The sequence below is a fragment of the Anguilla rostrata genome, chromosome 2 (genome assembly GCF_018555375.3).
Source record: "Anguilla rostrata isolate EN2019 chromosome 2, ASM1855537v3, whole genome shotgun sequence".
NCBI classification, from domain to species: Eukaryota; Metazoa; Chordata; class Actinopteri; order Anguilliformes; family Anguillidae; genus Anguilla; species Anguilla rostrata.
In genome coordinates, this window is record NC_057934.1 from 43,040,699 (window position 1) to 43,060,532 (window position 19,834).

At 48.6% G+C, this 19,834-nt stretch overlaps 1 protein-coding gene across 4 annotated transcripts in view; it reads left to right on the forward strand.

Moving 5' to 3' along the window:
- Positions 1-19,583, forward strand: part of LOC135248129 (ubiquitin carboxyl-terminal hydrolase 31-like) — a 36,280-nt gene extending 16,697 nt beyond the window's left edge. Inside the window, exons 5-17 of one of the 4 annotated variants that reach the window (XM_064322401.1) lie at positions 3,897-4,032; positions 4,702-4,849; positions 5,001-5,178; positions 7,327-7,453; positions 7,745-7,839; positions 9,338-9,415; positions 10,160-10,289; positions 11,149-11,268; positions 11,844-12,069; positions 12,190-12,348; positions 13,162-13,314; positions 13,676-13,693; positions 13,786-19,583. In XM_064322401.1, coding sequence (XP_064178471.1) covers positions 3,897-4,032; positions 4,702-4,849; positions 5,001-5,178; positions 7,327-7,453; positions 7,745-7,839; positions 9,338-9,415; positions 10,160-10,289; positions 11,149-11,268; positions 11,844-12,069; positions 12,190-12,348; positions 13,162-13,314; positions 13,676-13,693; positions 13,786-15,290 — 3,073 coding nt within the window. In that variant the 3' untranslated portion in view covers positions 15,291-19,583. The remainder of the gene's footprint in view (positions 1-3,896; positions 4,033-4,701; positions 4,850-5,000; positions 5,179-7,326; positions 7,454-7,744; positions 7,840-9,337; positions 9,416-10,159; positions 10,290-11,148; positions 11,269-11,843; positions 12,070-12,189; positions 12,349-13,161; positions 13,315-13,675; positions 13,694-13,785) is intronic. The other 3 variants (XM_064322403.1, XM_064322404.1, XM_064322405.1) reach the window with 3 other exon arrangements.
- Positions 19,584-19,834: the final 251 nt, after the last annotated feature.

Consider the following 19,834-nt stretch of genomic DNA (forward strand, 5'->3'; position numbering starts at 1 on the left):
AGAAATAACTTAGTACTCTGTTTCTTTTTGGCCAGGATACGGACCATGCTATTTCAGTCTTGGCATTATTTGTCAGAATGGAGCGTGTTCCTCTCAAGAAAAGCAAATGTACTAACACCGCCCTGTTCCAGTGGCCAACGTGTGGACAACTCCCTGGTTTAAGAGCTAAAACAAACAGACACATATATGCATCTTGCAAGGCCGCATAAGCTTGTGAGGGAAAAAAAAATGTTTTCAGTAGTGGTGCAGCCATGGCAGTTGTGTTGTTGACTTTTTTCTGAGCTGAGAGGAGTGGTGGATTTGAGTTTTGCTGGTGGACTGACTGTAGTGCGTGTTCAGCTGGACCTCAGTGTTACAGGTTAGTGAGGCATACTGATGCAGGATATTTTGGTTTACCTTTGTCCTGTTAAGAAACACGCATTGTTTCTGTCAGTTTTTGGATATGGATCAAATGAAAAGAAAAGGCTGCAAGCACTCATTCAGTATTCTTTAAAGTCATGCTTTTGTCACGGGTACATACTTTACTGCTTAAGTCTTAAGCCAGGTGTGGCTAATTGGATTATCAGTTGCAAAATGTTAATATCAGTCCCGCCATCGACGTAGGAGGGGCATAAATAAATTTTGCATTTGGAACAACAAATCATTTTTTTTTTAGAGTTGCATGCTTTGCAATAACGATGTAGATGACTGGCGATGTCATTCAGTCATAAAACAGGTGCACATTAAGTTAGAATTGCTCAAGTGTGGCGCGCTCTCGAAGCAGCTGAATGAGCAGTGACATGAGAGAGAACTCCCTCTGCTGCTGACAGCAGGCTCACTGACTCGGTTACTTGAGAACCGCCATAAATAAACAAACAACCAAAACAAACCATTCTAACCTAGCTTACCAAGTTACTGGCTGGCTGGCTAGCTAGTTGGCAAACAAACTTAAAACATTAGTCAAATCTCTCCCCCCCCTTAGACAGCCAGGCACAGCCAGACACACACATATAGACAGATACACAGACACAAACACACACATACAGACAGACACACACGCCCATACACACACACAACACTCACACACATACACATACATGGACAGACAGGCAGAAACACAACCACAGACACACACACTCACACACACACACACACACACACACACACACAATGCCAGTGTTCACAGTTGTCATGGAAATTGGATGGCTCCCAAATGGCTCAGCCGTGAGAGATATCGGGTTGTAACACACCCGTTTGGGTTCTATAGCTGCAGGTTATAGCCTTGGCGGTGTCATAAGCCATCTGTGACAGTATTGTCCTCATCCCATCACGATGTGGGTCTACCCAGTGTCCTCGGGATACAGATGGACTAGTTTCTCCCAACCCAGTTTCCAGGTGACCAAAGACTTTCTGCTTTCTTCACCGAGACATACTCCTTGCCTCAGGTTGGCTTTAGTGCTCCTGTAGAACTGTATCCTCTGTGGTGTGTGACTGATACGTATGATTCACTGCCAGCTGAATGAGAGTAATGCATGCACATGAGCTGCAGTGCTCCTGGTATGACTGCAGTGATGACCTAACAGGCATATTTATTCCAATCTTGGAGACCAAATAGTTAAAAAATCACAAAATGAATTGTCAGAAGTATTTTAGTTTTGGGTAGCTAATTTGAGGGAGCATTTGGTTTTATTTTACTGCTCTAGTTGTTGGTCACCTGTAACAGAGCCAACACTTACTTCACTGCATTAAAAGTCCGGTCCTTAGTTTCTCCATTTGTTTGAATTTAAAGTACTGAAGCACTTATGACATTCGTAATTACGTTGAACCGAGGTTCCGCAAAGAGAAGTCAGGTGCTGGAGGAGAAAATGAATGGAGGAGGAATGAATGGAGCGAATGATTTGACGGGTATACAAATTAGGCAAACTCTCTTTGCGGTTCTCACGAATCCTTCTTCAGTGCGCTGTGACAGAGTGACAGCTTATCAGAGCGATGTGACTGTGTAAGCAGGAGGAGAGAGAACCCTGGTTAGGAGGCTCACTGCATCCGACTGACTTTCAGCGGCGCTGCGCGGCGGCGCGCGAGGACGTGCTAACAGTGCTTTTGTACTTCCTGCGTTTACTCTCGACGTCCCCGGAAACCGTTTGAATGGGACGGGCGTGGCGGAGGCAGGGAACAGCTGTACGGTGGCAGCAGCGGAGAGCGGGACGGTTACGGTATCACCGGCGAATGCTGATGGGCGGGGAGGGCGGACGGGACAAAACGCGTGTCGGGTGGGTAGCCTGAGCGCTCGGCGCGCTCGGCTGCGTTAGCTCTGCGCTCGTTCATGCGCCGCGTGCTCGGAGAGCTGGCAGCGAGGCGGGCCCGGGCCTCCTCTGGGTCCCGCGCCGCTCTTCCTCCAGCAGACGCTCTCCTCCCCGTCTGGCGCAGATTTAGACGTACTGAGAGAGATTTGGGGGGGGGGGGGGGGGGGTGTTGCAATGTCTCATTTGCATGAGCGGAATTTGTAGACCGTCTGCACGCATTTCCGGCATCTTTTAACAGCGCAAGGCCAAGCCTTTTCTTATCTGATCAGATTTAAAGACATTAAAAACATGAAAGTGCATCTGCACATTATTTTCTCAAGGATATTGAAAAGTCCTCTGATATTCATTCATTTTAAAATTAAACCGCATAATGAGTGATGATTTCATGAGTTTGGAATAGGAATCAGGTAAATAACAGAAGCGGTTACAGGTTAGTCAGTGTTGTGCTCATTACGGTTCCAGCCGTATGTGATGATATGTTTGATGTGTGCTGTGCGATTCGTATGTCGGCTGGAGAAATGAAAGCTGTGATGAGAGTAATTGATCTGGTGACTTTGTGGGACACACACAGCGTCTTACTGGCAATTAGACAGCGGAACATACATCACTTACTGGCTGTGTGGGCTTCAGACGGCCCTGCGAGCGGGGGTTTCAGAACTGCTGAACAAGCACAAAACTGTGTGTGTGTGTTTGTGTGTGTGTGCGCGAGGGATCTCTGTGTGTCTGCCTGTGTGTGTGTGTGCGCGAGGGATCTCTGTGTGTCTGCCTGTGTGTGTGTGTGCGCGTGTGTGTTTGTGTGCGAGGGATCTCTGTGTGTCTGCGTGTCTGCCTGTGTGTGTGTGTGTTTGTGTGTGCGTGAGGGGTCTGTGTGTGTCTGTCTGTGTTCCTGCCTCTGGGCGTGTGTGTGTGTGTGTCTGCCTGTGTGTGTGTGTGTGTGTCTGTGTGTGTCTGCCTGTGTGTGTGTGTTTGGCAGCAGCGCATCTTGGCTGGGCCTGCTGTGCGTCTTGGCTGGGCTGACTAATAGCCTAGCGCAGCGGCTGCCTCCCCTGAGAGACTCTCTGCTGTCCACGCTCGCTCCACAGTGAGCCGCACTCAAGAGCGCCGCGGCGCCGCACACGCGCTAATTCACACCCGCTCCCAGGCTGCCAGCTCTGAAGGGCTGCGGCACCGTCTAAAGTGCCCTGCCTGCCTCTTGATGCAAACTGACAATTCTCATTAGGGCCAGGCCTCTGAAATGGAAGGCCCGCTTCCTGCCTTCGAGATCCTAGCCCGCCGTTTTAAGATTTAAGCGAGCTCAGAGGAAAGTTTGTCCCCGTTGCTCTTCTGCTGTGGCCCAGAAGGCGCTTTCCTGGCAGCGTAGGATGGAGACTAGCGGTGGTTTGCGCGCGTGTCCCCCGCGCTGCCCGCCTGTCTCGGCTGTGTCTCGACGCGCTTATCGTCCTTTACGGGAAGGCCCGTCACCCCACGGCCTCCCTCACATTCAGCCAAAGTCCAGGGATACACTAAGCGAGGTCATGAACGTGGCGGAGAGCTGTAGGCTTGTTGTAGGCTTGTTGAGGCTGGTGTGGCCCTGTGATTATAACGTGCGCGTGTTCTCTGTCTCCGTTTCTCCAGGCCCCTGTACGTCACTGTGGTTTACCAGGGGAAGTGCTCTCACTGCATGAGGATCGGCGTGGCCGTGCCCCTGACCAGCACTGTGTCCAGGCTGAGAGAAGCCGTGTCCCTGGAGACCAAGATTCCCACCGACCAGGTTCTGCGCTCTGCTCCGACTCCTCTCGCGACATGAATCCCGCTAACTCCCGCTTCAAAATGGCGCTGAGGAGAAAATGAGACTGGGAGGGTGTGGCGCCACCATGCTCATGTCACAGTGCTGCGGAGATCACCCTCTGGGTGGTCCTTTTCTAATTAGCGTTGTTCAGGCTAGCCCCGCCTCCTTTGTGGTCAGCAGGCACTAGACGTGTGTTATCTGCTTTTGGGGTGTGCGGGGGCTCAGCTTTGCGGCCTCTGGGGATGGTGGTGAGGGGGTGGTGGGGGGTAGGTGGACCAGAGGCTCTCTCGTGTCACCCAAGTGAAGGGAGCCCTTTGTTCCACCGGGGCCCATTGTTACCCAAAACCAACAATCCGGCGCCTGTGTTTGATGTTGCCGGCCATTGGGAGAGTGAGCCTCTCGTGGTGTCATGGGACGACAATGGGCAGCACAGCAGTGAAAGGCCGTCTCACCCCCCCAGGCTCGTTTGTGTGCGAGAGTGTTTTTGAGATGGGATTGTTAAAATAATGCCAGTCAGGCTATTTTACAAGGTTGAATGCATGGCTGAATGCTTTCAAGCATGTTTGTTTGGCCCTGTTTGTGTGATTTGGATTTGTTTGGGCATGTGAATGGAACCTGACTGATTTTGGCTGTTTGCTCGTTTCTGTACAGATTGTTCTGACTGAAATGTATTACGATGGCTTTCATCGCTCCTTCTGTGATGATGACGACGATCTCGAAATTATTCAAGAAAGTGACTCGATCTTCGCCTTTGAGACGCCTGAGATATTCAGGCCAGAAAACATTCGCTCACAGAGAGGTAACATTTAGTTTCTGTGTAGGTTGTAAATGCCCACTTATTAAAAAAACTATTGTGATTGTTTAAAAAAGAAAAAAAATGCAACCTCTGGTTGAAATATTTGTACAAACAAGTTTGCTTTAATGCGATTAATGCTGGCTTCTGTTTGTAGGAAGCCTTCATGCAAATTTAAACCAGAACAACCTGAAATATGGGGCGGAGCACAACCGAACGTCTTCCTACCTGCAAGGAGCTGTGAAGCCCACGCTGCCGACCAATAAGAACGCAGGAGCGGACAAGATCATTCTGCTCGTGTGCAACAGGGCCTGCTCTGGCCACCAAAGCAGAAGGTACTAAACAGATTTAACCTACGAAGAGCAGAGTCTCTGTGTTGTGTTTTTACCTTTTGACCATTGCAGGCTGCACAACCTCTGTCATGGTGTACCGTTGTGTTTACACGAATGTCGTGCCTGAAGACGTTTTTCTGACAATTGCTTGTTTGTGATGTGTTAAGTCTGAGAAAACATGCTGAAGGCAAAATTACTCCGTAGATGGTTTATAATATGGATTGTTTCAAGACACTTGATGTGGCTGTAGAGACAGTCTAAACCCAGTTTAATTCCTTTTTCAAACGGGGTCATTATGACTCGGTCCAGGGCATAAATGATGTGGAATTCCTGGCCTTTTCTGTGGTTAACTGCGAATTCTATGGTATGTTTATGTTCTTTGTTGTTAATGCCTTTTTTTGCTTTTGGGAAAGTGATGATGAATGCATGCTTAAAAGCCTGCTCAAGTTACACTGAAGACGTATGTGAAGGCTCTGGAGTCAGCTGGTGACAGAGATTTTTGAGGGTTGTAATTACACATTGCCCACACCCTGTATGATTTTAATGGAAGCCATATGAGGCTGTGCGTGTACATGTGAGCGCTTCTGCTATCCATGCTGTGGAGATTTCTGCATTAGCACTGTTGCTGTGTATTTCGTAGTTTAAACCACTCTACTTTCTTCTCTTAATCCACTCTCCTCTGTTACATCTGTTTGAAGTTCCTGACAAAGGCAATGGTGCTCGAAGTGCACTGTCCTTGGTGAAAAATATTTATTTAGCAGTGGGTGTTCCTTGATTTAAAGAAAAGTTTTGGAAGCCAAAAATGTATTGCAGCAACCAAGAATAACATCACTTTTATTACAAACACTCAGAACAGAACTCTTTCGGCTTATGAACTGTCTTAGGGCCATGGGAGTTTTACTAATGTTGTGGAAAGACAGTTTTTCTATTTTAATTATTTAAACTTTGTTCTGAATTTCTTCATCGGTACAACATTTTAGTCCGTTTGATGTATTTATATCTGAAAATGCAAAGTCATTTGGGACGATTCTTAAGTATTTTACTGAAGACGGTTTTGGCTAAAGCATTGGCTCGTCTCTCAGCGAATAGTTCCCTAATTGGGCAGAATATACCAAGAGGAAATGAGAATATACGTGGTACTCTAGGAAAATGTTTCAAACTGAGAGAATGAACCAAAGTGTATGTGGAAGTGCAGATGTGTACACAGAAGGCCTTCTGTCCTTCGTACCACTGTTCCAGGCTCCTTTAGGCTGACCTGTCCTGTGTGGAAGTGAAGGGAAGTGTGGGCAGGTGGGGGATTGGGGGGAGGGAGTGGGATGCAGAGAATTTACACAGGGAACATGGGACATTGCCATGTTAATTTTTACAAAGCACTAGCTTCTCCTGTTAACACAGCCAACTACTGCCCAATATGTTAATAGATGATGCCATTCACACACGTTGGTGGCAGTAAAATCTTGGTCATGCTGTATACAGTCCTAAGGTTAGCCGAATAAGGTAGCTAACCTTAATTAGATGTTTAGGGGGAAAAAGGTTAATCCTAATGGCTAACTTCCGGTGACATTTTAAGGGCATCTACGGGAATATTATAAACTTTTGCAAAACTGTAGGTTGACCTGTGATATTGGCAGGTTTCACTTTGTAGCTAGTTTTTAAATTTTCATGTATGTGTTCCAGTTGCTTTATTATTTTTTCAGTAGAATGAAATGAAATGACAGCTGGATGGATGTCTGAGTGGAACTGGAAGTTTGGGCGATCCATTATTGTCATGGCTTTGTTCACAGTAATATCAAAATGGAATACTCCAGTAAATGTCAGTAGGTCTAGAGGCAGCTATTTGCCAGCACAACTTTTCTTGAATGCAGACTCTGACTTACTCACTCTTGACCCTAAACAGTAAAGTATACAGTTTGAGGTAGTGCTGCTTGTGTGAAAAGGATTAATGGGCAGTAGTGCCCTGTGGCATCTGCCCGACCAGGTTTAATGCATTGTGAGAACAAACACGGGTGACTGCTGACTGGATGTCGCCTCTCCAGCTTCTGCTCTTGGGCAGGTGCGACCAGGTTTAATGCATTGTGAGTGAATGGGCACGGTCATGATGTGCGACCTGCCGGTTCCCCCTGAGGTTAATTCTGTACTCGACTCTTCCAGGTTCGGCCACCCTTTCGTGCTGTACCTGGAGCGCACCGTGACCTGGGACGTCCTCCAGAAAGAGATCCTGGAGAAAATGCGCCACCTGCTGAGGCCCGGAGTCTACATACAGGTGGGTGGAGCCGAGGTGAGGAGTCTGTTCGGTCCGGTCCGGCTGAATTTGGTGCACGTGGTAACTTCCTGTGACCGACTTTCTTGTTTGCCCCTCGTTTATCTGCGGGTGAGCAGATGACTTCTCCAGCGCTTTCTCCTTGGTGCCTTTCTTCGCTGCATCATGTAATTTTTTTAAGCTGATGTGTTTTTGTTGACTTGATTGAGTTCTCTGTGTGAAGCCACTCACACAGTCAGACGTGTTCCTGTGGTGTCTGGGCTTCACCAGACAGAGCAGGGACTCACTGAGAGCCTTGTTCGTCTGCAGGTCGGGCCCTTCAGTCTACGCGTGGTGGGAGTTGTTGGAATCACGTACCTCCTGCCTCGAGAGGAACAGCCTCTTTGCCACGCCTCTGTGGAGAGGTAGGTTCCGCAATGCCTGCCGTTTAGCCAATCACGGTCTCAGAAAGGTGGGGGGAGTGGCTGCCATTAACCTGTAACATCATCAAGAGCATCTGTGTATTTTATGCTCTTGAGGGAACGTGGATAACCAAGCGACAGTAATGCATAGTCAAACATCATTGGAACGGAAATACATAAAGGTTATTTGTTAATTGCAAAATGGCTGTATCTGTTTCTAATCACGGTTATTATCCTGCTTCACCTGCTGGCTGCTATGTGTACTGGAGCAGCAATAATGGGATAGAAATTAGGTCTGGTGTTTGCCAAAGAGGTGGTGTGTAGTGTCACGGTGGGTGAGAAGAAACTTCACTTTGGGGAATCCCAGCCCATTAGCGTGGAGCTCAGGAGAGCTCATTATTATTGTTTTAGTTTGTCTTTTCTCCATAAAAGGAAGGAGAGAAGGGAGAGTGGTTATGCTAATTTATGAGGTTTTTCTGATTAAGTGAGGAGAAAAATGCACGGTTTGATTTTCACATGGCATTTACGGCAGTCATTTCCAAATATATGTATTTTTTTTTACAGTAGAATTTGGATTTTTCTGCATTGTAAAAAATAAAGATTTTGGTTATGTGAGTCATCACTGTGCCCTTTCATGTGGTTCTCGCTGCTGGGCGTGATACAGATCTGTGGAGGAGAGATTTTGTTTTTATCTAAAGGCCGGGGAATAACTCTGAGTGTAAAGCTGAGGTGTTTGAACAGACGCTAGCATGGTGTAATCCAGCAGCCCACGGCCTCTTTGAAGGAGCTAATGAGCTTCGGCTTTAAACTCTGGCTCAAGGCCTTTTCTTTTCTTTTTTTTTTTAGAGAAACTCACACTAATTGAGGTCTTAGAGGGTTTAAAAGGACTGTTCTGAATGCCAAGAAGGCAATTAATATGTTTTATGACACCAGTGTGGGTACAGCATGCTGGGAAGAGCAATGACATCATGCACGAGGGAAGGTCCATGTAAATCTCCCTCAGAAGGGAATGTAACTCCCGTCCGCATTGCCACAGACCGCAGCACTGCACCTGTTCCACCCCCAGCCCTGCCCGATGAGCTGTGATCCTGTGATTTACTGGAGAAGATGCTTGTATATGTTATGTATATTTACATAGGTGAATAAATATATTGAACAGATTTAAATTGTCGCAACCACAGTCGGAACCAAAAAATGAAGAGATCCATTTTGGAACTGGTATTGAAATAAAGAACTGGAACTGGAAGCAAAAAATGTTGAGTGATACCCAGCCTTGCATGCAGCATTTGAAACCCAAAGCTAGTGACTCCCCACTCACCCAGACCTGCACATGCTCCCCCAACAGCAGTCCTTTTGTAGACTTTATCACGCAGTTATTTTGGCCGTTACAGTTTGAGATGAAGCACTGGGGCATGTTTGCTGTCGCTGGTCGGCATGAAGACTTGGGGCAAGATGGCGAAGTGCTCAGTTTTCACTCCTTAACCTTATCTTCCCCGCGCAGAGCGTACAAGTCCTGTGGGCCGGGGGGCCCGCCACACATCAAAATAGTCGTGGAGTGGGATAAAGAGACCAAGGATTAGTAAGTGACTCTGCCTTCCAAGCCAGAACGCCTGTGATGCACGGCGTGTTTGTGAATCGTAATGAAATCACATTTATATAAGTTTGCGCTCGTGTGTGTACACAATTGCACAGTTAGTGCACAAACCTTTATAATTTGTGTACTTGTTAAATGTGGTCTTGAATATTTGTGCTGGACACTGCTCTTTTTTGGGCCATTATTGCAGAGCTGTTATTTCGTTATGTATTGTATTGTGTGATACTGTTTAAGTTGCCTGCAACTTTTTCTTTTAAGTCAATTTTTTTCCCCCAATCAGAATTCGATTGCTTTTCTGTGTGCTGTAATCCTCCATTTTGTCTGAGCCTTCAGTATCAGAATGCACTGATAGTATGCTGATTTTTAGAGTATTTCCAGAAAGCATTATCTTTGAATGATGAGGCCTCTCTTAAATCTGCCATGTTGCTCTGTTTGAGTAAAGCAATGGCTTGCTTTAAAACGATGAAGAGGAAGAAAGGGACTGTAAAAGCAAAGCCTTTTGACGTCCCTTCGCTTTAATCTCTTGAGGAATACCACTGCAGAATGTCCCACATTTCGTGAGCCAGGATTTACATTTTGAGCAAGGAAGCGATTGAGAGACGGAGCGTGATTGTGTGTACTCTGCTCGCTGGAAAGACAGCCCGCATCCTGTTACTGATGGAACGGAGCCTAAAACGCGCAAGCCGATGTGTGCGGCGTGCTGAGTGCGTCTGCCCCTCCCGCCCGCAGCCTGTTTGGACACACCGAGGACGAGTACATCCCGGACGCCGAGAGCGTGCGCCTGCAGAAGGAGCTGCACCACCAGCCCCAGTCCTGCACCCTCGCCCAGTGCTTCCAGCTCTATACCAAAGAGGAGCAGGTACACTCTCAGCTTGACTGTGCTTTTTTGGCAATAGCATTATGGATACATACGTAAACGTGCAGATGTAGAGGAAATTAATGCGCAATAACGTACTAGACACGGGGCAAGGAGGACACAAAACAAGCAATGTACTTACACGTATCTGACCAATTAAAAGTAGGACGGGGGTGATTGCAGATGAAGGTATATTTAATAGATGCATGCACGAAGGCTTTCACTGTGCTTCCTGCTCTATAGTTTTTTTTATAGTTTAGATAAATGCTCAACCCTCTGCGTCCATCTCTCTCTGGCACTCACTCACACGCGCAGATATTCTGTACCCACGAAGATGCGTGTATATCTCTGCTTGTCCAGCTCTGAGAAATGAAGGATTTGTGATTGGATCTTTATACAGTGCTGTGCATAATCCTCTGTGTTCGAGGAATTATCCCTCACAGCTGCTCGTGGCTGACATTTGTTATCCTTTTCCCCTTCATTATTAACTCTTCATTCTGAAACATCTGAACGTTTTAATCTTCAAAGGCAGCGGAAACATATCAAATTAAGAGGAAGCAGAACGCATCGCACGAACCCTGTTCCCAGTAACAAAATAGTTTCCCTAATGTTTGTAGAGGCCGTGACCTTAAATAGTCGATTTGTTCCAGCATTGGAACCATTGTGGTTGTTGTTGTTACAGAAGAGCTTAACCAAAGTGTGGAGTCTGTATGTTATCCGACCAGTTAAAAGAGAAAGTGAATGAGCGGTGACCTGTGACCTCTGTGTTCTGGGAGGGGGGTTCTGTGGCCGGCTCTGTGCCCGTAACGCGTTGGCGGTGTCTGTCCTTAATGGAGAAGTGGCTCTGCTGTCTGCGTTGCAGCTGGCCCCGGACGACGCGTGGCGCTGTCCGCACTGCAAGCAGCTGCAGCAGGGCAGCATCAAGCTCAGCCTCTGGACCCTGCCCGACATCCTCATACTGCACCTCAAGCGCTTCAGACAGGTACCGACCGCCGGCGCCCGCACACAGACCCGCGCGAGCCTGAAGTGCGCCTGAACCTGAAAGAGTACGAACGCACCTGGAATGAATGCAACTCGCCGTTGTCATTCGATGTACGCGCCTTGTTGGAGAAACTGTTGTGCGCCTGGTACATCCAAACAACTCTCTTTTCAAGGGAAGGTGAGTTGTTTGGATGCAGCAGGCACCCAACAGGGTTTCCAACCAGGCACTTTAAATTCAGCGGAGGCCATGTTGAGGGCCGGTGAAGCAGAGCTTTATTCCAGGCATGTGCCTCAAAGCTCCCTGCCCCTCACTGTAGTGCAGATCAGGGTCAGGGGAGTGGAACTCGGGCCTGCGAGCACAGCCTTCGGGGGTCTCATTATGCTCGAGCTCCAGACCAGGCTGCTGCTTTGAAAAAGAAGCAAACCCAGCCGGTTTTCTAGGGGGGAGGAGTTATGGTGTTTCGGGCAGGCAGTGCAGCTTCTCGTGAGGCCGGTCAGCGGTCAGCCTAGAGGACCGCGACCGTGACCACCGCCCGGACCGTGACTATGCCCGTGGCTGTGCCCCGCCCCTCGCAGGAGGGGGACCGGAGGATGAAGATGCAGAACATGGTGAAGTTCCCCCTGGTGGGGATGGACATGGCGCCCCACATGGTGAAGAGGAGCCAGAGCAGCTGGAGCCTGCCCTCGCACTGGTCGCCGTGGAGACGACCCTACGGCATGGGCCGCGACCCAGAGGACTACTTGTACGACCTGTACGCCGTGTGCAACCACCACGGGACCATGCAAGGGGGCCATTACACAGGTAACGGCAGCCTGCCCTGTAGAGCTGGGGGGGAATTCAGGGTTGAGAAATGTTCTTTGATTCAGTTCCAAATAAATGCATACGTTTTGACGTTATTTTGCGATTGCTTATTTCCTGCAGCCTACTGTAAGAACTCCATTGACGGGCAGTGGTACTGCTTTGATGACAGCGATGTGCAGCCCATATCTGATGATGACGTTTGCAAGCAGACTGCCTACATCCTGTTTTACCAAAGGAGAGCCACCATTCCCTCTTGGTCGGCCAACAGTTCTGTTGCTGGTGAGCTGTTAAATTTCATTTCTTTAGCCAGTAGCCCCTGACCTTATAGTGTATATCTACAGATAAAATATTGACCTTCTGTGTTCTTTGACTTGCTTATGTAGTACAAAGCCTAATAGAAAAGTGATATATGTGCTGATATGCTGTGCTTTCCTACCTCCAGATCAGTTGACTCATACTTGCTTATCTTTGGGGCTAATCTGCGTCTGACTAACAAAAAGAGTTCCGCTGACATTAGATTGTCGTGATTGTGGTACGCCGCGTTCCTTGGAACGACATTGAGTAAACTGGACAAATCTGTCAGCGGTATCTGCTGCTTTGAGAGCGGTTTTCGGATGACGGCAGACCTTAAGTGGATTAATTTCCCTGGGCAGCACGCGGAGTACCCAAATATTTTCCGTTATTTGAGAGCCTGGCTGAGCAAAGCCCAGGTGCTCAAGAGGCCAAAAGCAGGAAGCTGTTTAAAGGTTGGAGTCACCTTGTTCAGCAAATCAGGACTTGAAAATTTAAAGTTCAATGTGAGGTCATGATAAATTCAATTCAGTCTCAGTATTTCCGTTGTCTGTTGCCCTTGTGTTGTGAAGCCTCCTACTTTGAGGGTTCAGTCTCTGTAATGGAGTCTTTACAAAGTCTTTATGAGCGTGTCTGTGTTCATATTTGAGGCTGTTTGAGGCCTGTGGCTCCCTGCCTGTTTCTCAGTGTTTGTATCTTAATGTTTGTATCTGAGTATCTTTCAGTCTCAGGTTCTTTTCCTTCCTCGCTGTGTCTCTTTGAGCTTCCTGTTTTCTGACCGCGTCTCCCTGCTGCTCCCAGGTTCCACCAGCTCCTCCTTGTGCGAGCACTGGGTCAACCGGCTGTCGGGCAGCAAGCAGCCCAGCGTGGCCTCCGCCGCCTCCTCCCGCCGCACCTCCCTCGCCTCCCTGTCGGAGTCCGTGGAGTTCACCGGGGAGCGCAGCGAGGATGACGGTGAGAGGCCCGTTCAGACTCACACCTGCTGTCTGTTCATGCTGAATGTGCTGCGTGTAGAGTGTGTTCTAGGGGTCGCAACATGCTTGAGTATTATATAACACTATAACATAAACAAATAAATACTGATTAATAAATGAATGATATGGTGAAAATGGTGCAGAATGCCATTACTTTATGAATTACAAGTGGTTTAATGTTGAACATTAATAAAGATACGAGTAAAACATGAATGCCATTTGAATGCTATTAGCTGTTTTAACAAGTTTAAACTGCCTTGAAACTGGTGAAATCTCTGACTTTTCTGTGTTTATCTGTGTTCTGTGTCCTTTCTAACCTTCTTATTGCTGACTAACAAAAGGACCCGCTCCCATGCTGAGTTAAGCCAACGAGCATGCCTGCTATTTCTCAAATCCATTCAGCCTGGTGTCAGTGCGTCGGTTTAAACCCCTCCCCCTCTCTCCTCCGCAGGGGGGTTCTCCACCCGGCCCTTCGTGCGGAGCGTCCAGCGGCAGAGCCCGTCCTCGCGCTCGTCCGTCGCCAGCCCCCTGGCGGCGAGCGAGAACGGGGTCAAGCCGTCGTGGTCGCTGAGCGCCAAGCTCCAGCTGAGGTCCGGCTCGCCCTCGCGCTTCTCGCTGGACTCGCACTCCTCCGGCACGCTGGAGCGGATCGGGGAGGCCGCCGACGACAAGGTCTCCACCTCCTGCTTCGGCGGCTACGGCAAGAGCGAGCGGCCGGCGGGCGGCAAGGCCCCGCTGGCGGTGATGGAGGGCGCGGCCAGCGACGACGGCAGCAGCCGGAGGTCCGTGGAGGAGCCGTACTGCAAGGCCTCGCCGCAGGCCGACAAGAGGGGCCCCAAGCCGGAGCCCGTCGACAACAACAACCAGGCGCCGCCCGCCGAGCTCAAGGAGCCCAAGAGGCGGGGCAGCGGGGGCGGGGCCGCGCCCAAGCCCGAGAGCGCCGGGCCCAAGAGGAGCTCCTCCAGGGCCACGCCCGAGCCGGAGAAGAGCTCCAAGAAGCGGCAGGCGTCCGCGGCGGCTCGCGGCTCCCCCGCCTCTCCGGTGTCGGCCGGCCCTCAGGCCAAGGGCCCGGCCAAGGCGACCTCGGCCAAGGACAGGGCCGACATCTCCAGGGCCGGCAGGGCATCGTCCGCCGGGACCCCCAGGAAGGAGCCGGCCAAGGCCCAGGAGGCGTCGTCCTCGGGTGCGGCCACGCCCAAGCAGCGCGCCGCCGCGGCGGCCACCCTGCCCCCTCCGTCCCCCGCCCGCAGGAAGCCCTCTGCGGCGACGGAGAGGGCCCCGGCCCCCGGGAAGAGCAAGCCTGCGGAGCGGAGCGCCGGCCGGGACCCCGCGCGAGCCTGCGCCAGCCCCCCCGCCGACAGGCCGGGCCCCGCCCGGGCCACCACCGCCGCCGGCGCCGCCGCACCCCGCTCCTCCCTGCCCCGCCCCCAGAGCGGCACGGTGCGCAGCTCCAGCAGCAGCTCCTCCGTCACCAGCCTGCGCTCCCCCGGCGTCCCCGCCAAGGACCTCCGGCGCAGCAGCAAGTCCGAGGACAAGGGCCTGTCCTTCTTCAAGTCCGCGCTGCGCCAGAAGGAGAGCCGCCGCTCGGCCGACTTCGGCAAGGCCACCATCCTCGCCAAGAAGACGCCGGAGGGGGCGGCGCCGCCGCCACCGCGGCCCGGCGCCGAGGCCCAAAACAACGGCGCGGCGGGGCCGGGAGAGGGGGCAGGTAAGACGGCCCGGCAGGCCACCCCGGACCCCAAGGCGGGAAAGGCCGCCGCTAAGGAGGAGCCTCCTAAGGCCGCCGCCCCCGTAAAACGCTCCCTCCTGTCGCCCGGCAAGTCGAAGTCTTCCGCGGCCGGGACGGGCGCTCAGCCGCCCGCCAACGGGAAAAAGCCACCCGACAGGACGGCGTCCTCCAGAAAGCTTTCTTCCAGCATGCGATCGTCTGCACGACCAGCACACAAGCCTCAGTGATATACCAATACCGTTTCCTTTTCTGTAATGAAGCTTTTTTTGATGTGCCTAATATATATATATATATATCTATTTATATATATATTTTTTTCCTTTCCTAAAGAAAAAAACCTATTGTAAATTATTAAAGCGCCTTTCTATCCTGCCGTTGAACCAAATAATTGCCGTTGGCAAGATCTGGTACAAGAGTCTACTGCTGTACACTAAACTGATTAATTACCTAGGATTATGTTTTAATACAGCACTGTATATAGATTTTTATGCTGAAGAAAGATATGATATATATATATATATATATCATATTTCTCATTATAACCTAATGGACTTCACTTTGATTACAAGGTTATTTTAGCTTCCTGTTACTGTAGCATGCGTAAAAGAGGTTTTTCAGCAGGTTTCTTAAAAAATATTTACTCAACAAGGGATTTAAAGTGGATTGATGATTTATCATCGTTCCAGGATATATTTTCAAGAGTGATCAAACACGAAAGTTACTGTACTTTGTACCAAGTGCTGCTTAAGGGGCAATATTTCACAGCTTTTGTGAGGTTGGCTGTTTTTGTTTTTTTTTGCTTCTCAGATTGATGGTTAAATGGCAGTAATACCAGGGCAATTCTAAAATATACTGAATCTGCAAAAACTCTACCATAATCCCAAACTGTCTGAATTACATGGAGCCTTTAATCAACTTTAAAGAAAGCTGCTTTCTGGCCTGCTGTGGTAGTGCATGCGTGGGCCCGAAGGCTCATTCTGTCCTTCAGTGCGAAATAATTTTTGCTGTACAACCAGCATCTTGTTACGTATCTGGCTTCTAAAACAAGACCAGTTCTTAAAAACGAAATACATTGGTATCAACCCAATGCCCCTTATTGCCATTGAACATGTATTTAAGGAAGCTCAGTAAGGATTAAATAATGAACGTTTCCAGCACGCATGGAATGCTCTGTGCCATACAAAGGTGCTCTTTCTGTTGCTCTGCCCAGTACTGTGCAGAGCAGGTCTATCTGACCTCTGTGCACCGGTGTGGACTTGTGCCTTTCAATAGGTGTCTCATAGGATTCATGAACTAAATAGAATTTTAACGGAACTAAATGTGAAAATGACATGTAACATCAGGCATGGCAGTCGGTTTATTGGAAAACAGTTTAAGAGGCTCTAGGTTTTTTTTGGGTTTCCTTTCAGTTGATTTTGGTTCAGTTTGCCATTCTGTTAAGGTCTGTCCTGCTCCTAGCACAGCGTGTACAGTTACGTAAAGTTTTGTATAATTTTGATCATGTATGATTTGGTAGAGGTCCAATACTAATGTTCTGTCCTCGATTTTGTTTTGCATTGACCCCATCTCCTGTTTTTGTCTCAGAACCAGGTGGGTGACCTTTCCTTTATTTCCTGGCCGTGTTTATGCGTCTGTATAAATGCGTGTCCATGCAGTGCATGTGATGCTTGCTGCTGCTGATGTCATTAAAGGTGGCAGCTCGGCAGGGAATGTTGGTTTTTTTTGGGAGAGAGCCACCTTATCTGTCCTCCTGACCGGCTGCCAGAGGGGCGCGGTGGGAGGGGGTGCGGGGGTGACCCCTCTGGTGCTTTCGGCCGACGTGCGTTTGGACCCGCGAGCTGGAGACGGCCCCTGAGCGACGGCGGTTTTGATGAGTCGCGCGTTAGCGAGGAGCTCCCGCCGCCGAGCCTCTCCGCCGTGCGGCGGGACAGGAAGAGGCCCTGCTGCCAGGGCGTTTGAGGGCGGAGGGCCGTCACAACGGAGCCGCCTCCAGCTCCGCGCGTCGCCGTCGGAAACAAAGCGGAAGTGCTAAGGCTGGCGTTGCGCTCGCTTTGACACCACCCCCCCCCTCCCCACCACTTTTTTACACCTCGTTTCCTCTGGCTGCGCGTCCGCTCTCATTCGTTCCCCTGCTGTCCATGTCCGCCAGGAGCCACGTTCGCTCATCTTCTCTGTATGAGTGGCTGTATGAAACCTTTACTGCGGTCTGTTTATTGTAGTACTGGGCAAGAGGCAGCAGTATACAATATATTGGGCCTGTTGAAAATGTTCATTTTCTAACGATTAGCGGAGCAGTTTTCAACAGTGTACAAAGTTTTGTACTGTCACAAATTGTTGAAAGGAGCGTTTCACTTGGCAATAAGGTTTGTGCTGTGGTTGATATCACATTACCGTTCAAAATCCTGATCGTTGTATTCATTTTAAAAATTGAACTGTGACATATTGTTTCACAAAGAAAGTTGAACACGTTTGATTCGGTCGAGACGATACCTGAAAAACAGCGCGATTTAATAGCGGGTGAAATATTGCCCTTGACGTTGCAGCAGTACTGCTTCTCACTGTCCTGCATTATGCTGCCAGCCACCGCCGTCACGCACAAAGAGTTCTGCTCAAAATGAAATCCAGGGCTGACGCGTGCCTTTCAGCTCAGAGAACAGCATCGTGAGGGGAAAACGCCGACCGGGGCTCTGCGACGGTCATAAAAAACCAATAACTCCCCGAACGCCGCCTGTGGCAAAACCCGCCAGTAACCTGAGCGAACGGTTTCCACCGGCGTCCGGCAGCGCTAGCACAAGGCCCCGGAGTCAGGAAATAAACCAAACAGCGGCACGCCGCGCGTGGAGTCTCGGGTCAGAAAACGCCATTTTGAGATGAGAACCGCTGCGGTCCCCTGCTGAGCGGTGTACTTTCGATTAGCAGAGTCCATCCAGCCCTTTGGCCATCCTTTATATTAATGTCATAGTTGAAATGTAACAACACTAATACACGCCCCCCTCATTTTGGCTTTCGCGCTTAAACAGACCGAGCGGCTTTCTAAGCGACGCGCTGATCTGTACGCCGAAAAAAATGCTTTATGGAAGCAATTTTGCATGATACTGCTGATGCATGCACTTAACTATGCAAGCAACTGTTGCTAATGGCTGCACTGAATGAGTGAAAATGCTAATGTGTAAGACCAGTACCTATATATTTTACTGTATTTTTTCAAATGCCAGCAGCAGAGCACGAATACTCAGCTTTTGATGGTTTATCTAAATTGAAATGACTCTTGAGATTGCCATGTGCTCGCCCTAAGTTGTGCTCATTTGCTATCGGACTTTTAACCCAACACCCTTGAGCCGATGAACAGTAGGTCCTGTGTTTTATTTCCTGTTTGATTTTGTTTCATGTTCTGTGTAATAAGCTTTTTTAAGGGGCAGGCTAATGCCTTCAGAAACATACCTGACCCTTTTAGTAAATGGAAAAACTAACTGCCATCTTTTCAATATATTCTTACTTGGATAGTTTCTGTGTGAAGTGAGGTGTGATGTGGGTGTTCCTGCATTATCCCGTAGAGGTCCCAGGTACCTGCTAAGGCATTAGCTTGCCCCTGACAGATTGAATCAGCCAGGTTTATTCCATCTAAATACCCCTGCTTGCAACGATGCTGCCAAGTTCCGATTTCCACAATCACCTTTCTGATGTCTCGCGTACGTTTATGCTCTCATTGGTCGGACTTTGGTCACATGCTTGACTCCATTCCGTATCGTAACAGCCTTCCGAACATTTCAGTTCAGGCCCGGATTGAACGGTGAGTGTCTTTTCGAGACCACGTTCTTAGAACAAGATTACAGTCACTTGCGTGGAATACACGTCTGAACGTTCCACCAGTGTTCATCCACCACTTAACACAAGTGCTGAATGATTTTAAGAACATGTATGGATGCTTTTGTATTTTAAAAAAAAGTTTTAGTTAGGGTACTGGTGGCTTTATTTTGTGTGTACCTGGGAACTTTGGTAATCTTAAAAGTACTAATAGAGTTGGAGTCATGGTTAGGGTTGCATTTTTTGAAGGAAGGTTTTGTGTTTCAGTAATATATCATAACTTATGATCAATATTAAATAACTTTAAAGACAAATGTTTCCAAGTACTTCCTTCTTGATCAACACACTGGACTAATGACTAATAGTTTCAGATGGCATGCCAGGTTACTGTGCACTACATGTTCTGGTTTAGTGTTTTATCAGTATGAAAACATGTCTTCCAGAATGTTGTTTTTAAATGAAAGTTTTCATTGAACTATACTGAGAATGGTTAAGTACAAAATGTACATTTAATTTATTTGGGGCAAGTGCATGAAACTGAGTCGATGCTTTTTGTTTATTTATTTGTATATTTTAATATTTGAGTATGCACTTTTAATATACATATGTTTCTTTTTATATCATTTTTTTATGTTTGAAAGAGTGAAAAACATTTGTATAATGACATTTTTTTCAAATATGAGGAAAAAAGGTGAAATGTAATAAAAAAACAAATTTGACATCCTTTTCCTTTTTTGTTTTATTTTGTTTGAATGAGCACATTTGCTTGCCTTTCATTTGTCCGCAGTTGTTTTGATGATGATGATGTTGTTGATGATGATGGTATAGAAGATCAGTGCTGACCAACCCTGTTCCTGGAGATCTATCATCCTGTGGGCTTTCACTCCAACCCTAACAAATCTCACCTCATTCTACAGCAAGAGATCTTGTTCAGCTGCTAATTGGTAGACTCAGTTGTGCCAATTTA